Source organism: Suricata suricatta, chromosome 6 (assembly GCF_006229205.1).
Source record: "Suricata suricatta isolate VVHF042 chromosome 6, meerkat_22Aug2017_6uvM2_HiC, whole genome shotgun sequence".
Lineage (NCBI taxonomy): Eukaryota > Metazoa > Chordata > Mammalia > Carnivora > Herpestidae > Suricata > Suricata suricatta.
This window is the reverse complement of record NC_043705.1, coordinates 529,706-534,398: the sequence shown is the minus strand read 5'-3', so window position 1 is coordinate 534,398 and position 4,693 is coordinate 529,706. Positions and strand designations below refer to the sequence as shown.

At 42.1% G+C, this 4,693-nt stretch overlaps 1 protein-coding gene across 1 annotated transcript in view; it reads right to left on the bottom strand.

Moving 5' to 3' along the window:
- OBSCN (obscurin, cytoskeletal calmodulin and titin-interacting RhoGEF) overlaps positions 1–4,693 on the bottom strand; it is a 147,502-nt gene that overhangs the window by 96,800 nt on the left and 46,009 nt on the right. The window contains 1 exon segment of the mRNA XM_029941729.1: positions 1,519–1,794. Within this exon segment, the coding sequence (XP_029797589.1) occupies positions 1,519–1,794 (276 nt within the window).

Sequence of the window (4,693 nt, the reverse complement as noted above, 5' to 3'; positions counted from 1 at the left end):
TGCATATTGATTTTTGTATGTTGTACTCTCTCCTCACTCTCCTTTCTATCCAATAAGTAAGTGTTTGAGATTTTCTACATTGATACCATATCTTCTATTAGTTTCAGTTTTCACTTTTTTAACTTTCATACCCTTAATTTTATTTTCCTCCATGGTGTGCTGTGAATGTGGCCTAACAGTCAGGACACTCAGCTTCCCTGTCTTGATACCATCTCAAAGGCAAAGCTTTCAAAGTTTCACATGAAGTGTGAAATCAGCAGGTTTTTTTCAATCCCACCAGTTAGTACATCAAGGACAAAACCTTCTATTTAAAGTTTATGAAGAATTTTGTGGCAGGGATTAATGCCAAATGTTATGGAATATTCTCCCTGAGTTTGATGCTATAGTTTATCCAGTGCTTGTACTCTTAATTTATTGGGGAAATCACATTATTGTTTCTTTTATTTTGTTAATCTTAAGCTTTGTGTTGATTTTCTAATGTTTCTGGTGTTGAACCAGCCTTGCATTCCTGGAATATGACTGTTGTCCTAGAGTATTGTCCTCTTAATAAATTGCAGGATTCACTGGATAACATTTTCTGGAAGGTATTACCTTGCCATCAACAAGAGCTGGACTGTGAATATGTTTCATATTTACCCTGTCACATGTTGCTATTGATACATTACCTACGTAAAAGGAGCTGATGAGTGCAACTCTATTCTATACTCCATTAGAATGCCATGAACATGGAATAATTTCTTTGTGGACTTTTTGGTAGAATTTGACAGTAGAGTCACTGGGCTTAGACATTATTCTCTGAGAAGATTATCTATGATCATCCATTTATTTTTCAGTTTTAGGACGATATAAATTGTCCAGTTTTTCTTGTATGAGTTTCAATGCACTTCTCTAGGAACTTATTGATCTGTAATTGTCTAATCTCTTAATAACCTGCACAGACATTGCAATTCAATACAGATATAGATTTGGCTACATGTAGGTGCAGAGAGAACTCCTATGAAAATAAGTCTCCCAAAACACCTAGAACTATGAAAACTCAAAGCATAATCCTGAATAAACTCTAATGATGACTCTGTGGCCCAAATTTCCACTTTCTCTGGTTCAGTGAAATCAAACATCTCTCCCCACCAGGAACCCTCCTGTGCATTGAAAGAAGACACTTGAAGCCTTACAGAACAACCCCAGGGCAGAGACATCTGGTCGACCTCAGCCCCACGCATCAGGAAGATCCAGAGGCCAGGACTCCAAGGTCCACCAGTGGGCTCTGAGCAGGTGCCGGGAAAACGTGCCCAGCTCTATTATGTGGAAACACAACGCACGGTGTACGAGAATTGCCTGCTCCTTGTGTGCTCCCTCCAGCCACGCTCCCATGGCCCCACCTGGGATGTGGAAATGCAGGTGGGGAATGGGTGATATCAAGGGAAAAGTCTAACTGAAAGAGCATGAGTCTGTCTTGTGGATAAACCTGCTCCACCCTCACCCCAAGAAAAGGCTAATTTGTAGTCTCAAAGAACTGACCTGTGACGTCCAGGCGGAAGGACACCTTCTGGCCCCCCGCCTCGCAGCTGTACTCCCCGGCGTCCGCCTGCCCTGCCTGCTGCACCACCAGCCTCCTGCTGCAGCCCTGGGCCTCCAGGCGCACTCTGGAGCTGCCACTCAGCTTCTTTCCGTCCTTGTACCACGTCACCTCCATCTGGGCCTGGGCCACCTCGCAGCTCAGCGTGGCGCTGGCCCCCGCCTTGGCCTGCATCTCACTGCGTGCTGGCTGCTCCTTGGCAAACATGGCTGAGGGCTCTGGGGACAGGAAGGGATTCATGAGGCCAAAGATAACCATCTATGTGCAGAATGCAGATCTGGAAAAGAAGGTCTAAGCAGGGAGGCAGGGCGACTGGAACTGTCTCCAGTCTCTGTACCAGGTGTGAGGTCAAGAAGCCTAACCACCTACTCAGCAACAACTAACACACTTTATTTACACACTCTGCCATTCCTGGCTTTTCCAGGTGGAACCATTCATTCTATCACTGCTCTGTCTGCACCTTCCTGTGGTTGTGTCCTCCATAGTCTTGATGACTCACAGTGTACAGCACCTGTTCTGAAGTTTTTGGTACTTAAAATTTGCTCTTCTGTGATGTCATTGCTCAAGTATTTTCCCCCCATTTTCCACAGCACTGTCTCTGTTGTATCATTGTTTCTGTTTGTGGCTACGTGTGTTTATATATCCTCCCCATCTTTGTGAATTGCCTTTCTACCCCTTCATGATGCTTCTAGTGAAAAAAGGTTGGGACTTTGTTATAGGCAGATGTATTATTTTATCCTTTGTGATTTGTGCATTTCCTACTGTTTCAGGAAGTTTCATTCCCCCGAGGTCATGAATGACTAACGTTGGTAAGAGCTGGAGCCACATTCCTCACTGAGATAGCTAACCCATATCAGGCTGAGTTTTCTGTATGACAAGAAGTATACATCCAACTTTATTTCAGTTTTCCATATCATTAACAGTCTAAGCACCATTTGTGAAAAGACCGACCCTTCACTACAGTCACAGGTAGCACTAGGGTGGAAACAAACAAACAAAAAAGACTTGGGTTTTATATAAAGCTGTTTCTTGACTCACTTTCTGTTCCCCTGGGCAGTTTCTCAGTCCTTACATGAAGACCCAATTGTCTGAATTGCTGTAGTTTTATCAAAACTGTTCTATTCTATCCTATTGGTCTCTGTGTCTGTTTTTGTGCCAACACCATACTGTCTTGATGATGACAGCTTTGTAGTAGAGGCTACAGTCAGGGATTGTGATGCCTCCCATTTTGGTTTTCTTCTTCAAAATTACTTTGCCTATTCGGGGTGTTTTGTGGTTCCATACGAATTTTTGGATAGTTTGTTCTAGCTTTGAGAAGAATGCTGGTACAATTTTGATGGGGATTGCATTGAATGTGTAGATTGCTTTGGGTGAAGGACCTGAATGTGAGACAGGAAACCATCAAAACCCTAGAGGAGAAAGTAGGAAACTGCCTCCTTGGCCTCAACTGCAGCAATTTCCTACTCGACACATCCCCCAAAGGCAAGGGAATCAAGAACCAAAATAAACTATTGGGACCTCATCAAGATAAAAAGCTTTAGCACTGAAAAGAAAACAATCAAAAAAACTAATAGTCAACCAATGGAACGGGAAAAGATAGTGGCAAATGACATAATGGATAAAGGGCTAGTATCCAAAATCTACAAGGAACTCACCAAACTCCACATCCAAAGAACAAAAAATCCAATGAAGAAATGGGCAGAAGACATGAATAGACACTTCTCCAAAGAGGACATCCAGATGTCCAACAGGCATATGAAATGATGCTCAGTGTTACTCATCATCAGAGAAATACAAATCAAAACCACACTGAGATATCACCCCACACCAGTCAGAGTAGCTAAAATGAACAAATCAAGAGACTATAGATGCTGGCGAGGGTGTGGAGAGACAGGCACCCTCCTACACTGTTGGTGGAAATGTAAACTGGTGCAGCCACTCTGGAAAACAGTGTGGAGGTTCCTCCAAAAACTACCAATAGAACTCCCTTATGACCCTGCAGTGGCACTGCTGGGGGTATACCCGAGGGACAAAGAAGTGCTGATGCATAGGGGCACATGTACCCCAATGTTTATAGCAGCACTTTCAACGATAGCCAAATCATGGAAAAAGCCTAAATATTCATCAACTGATGAATGGATCAAGAAGATGTGATTTATATATACAATGAAATACTACATGGCCATGAGACAGAATGAAATCTGGCCATTCGTAGTAAAGTAGATGGACCTCGAGGTTGTCATGCTAAGCGAAATAAATCAGGCGGAGGACAGATACCATACATTTTCACTCATAGGTCTAACAGGAGAAACCTAACAGAGGACCATGGAAAGGGGAAGGAGGAAAAAGAGTTAGGGAGAGGGAAGGAGGCAAATCATGAGAAACTCTTGAATACTGAAAACGAACTGAAGGCTGAAGGGGAGGGGGAAGAGGGAAGGGGAGTGATGTTCATGGAGGGGGCACTTGTGGGGAAGAGCACTGGGTGTTATATGGAAACCAACTTGACAATAAACTATATAAAAAATAAAAAAAATAAAAATAAAAATTAAATTAAATTAAATTTAAAAGTCTTGATATCAAATAAAGTTAATGTCATTGGTTTTTGTTTCATTTTGTTTTGTTTTGTCAAAAGTGGATTTCCTCTCTCTGGCTGTACAATCCACTTGTCAATACACTCCCTCAATGAAGAGCTATTATTTGGGGCTTGATGAGGACTGACTATCTCTGAGTCTTCCATCAATTTCCATCCATGATTCAGATCTTCCGTCTCTCAATAAAGTTGAATACTTTTGCCCATAAAGCATCTCAAGATCCTTTCTAAGACCCGAAATCCATAACGGGATCTTCCTGACGCTATTGTAGCCCCTTTAATATGTCACTTTCCAGCTTCTGGTGTCTGATGTGTAGATACAGAAATATTCTCTGCATATTGATTTTTGTATGTTGTACTCTCTCCTCACTCTCCTTTCTATCCAATAAGTAAGTGTTTGAGATTTTCTACATTGATACCATATCTTCTATTAGTTTCAGTTTTCACTTTTTTAACTTTCATACCCTTAATTTTATTTTCCTCCATGGTGTGCTGTGAATGTGGCCTAACAGTCAGGACACTCAGCT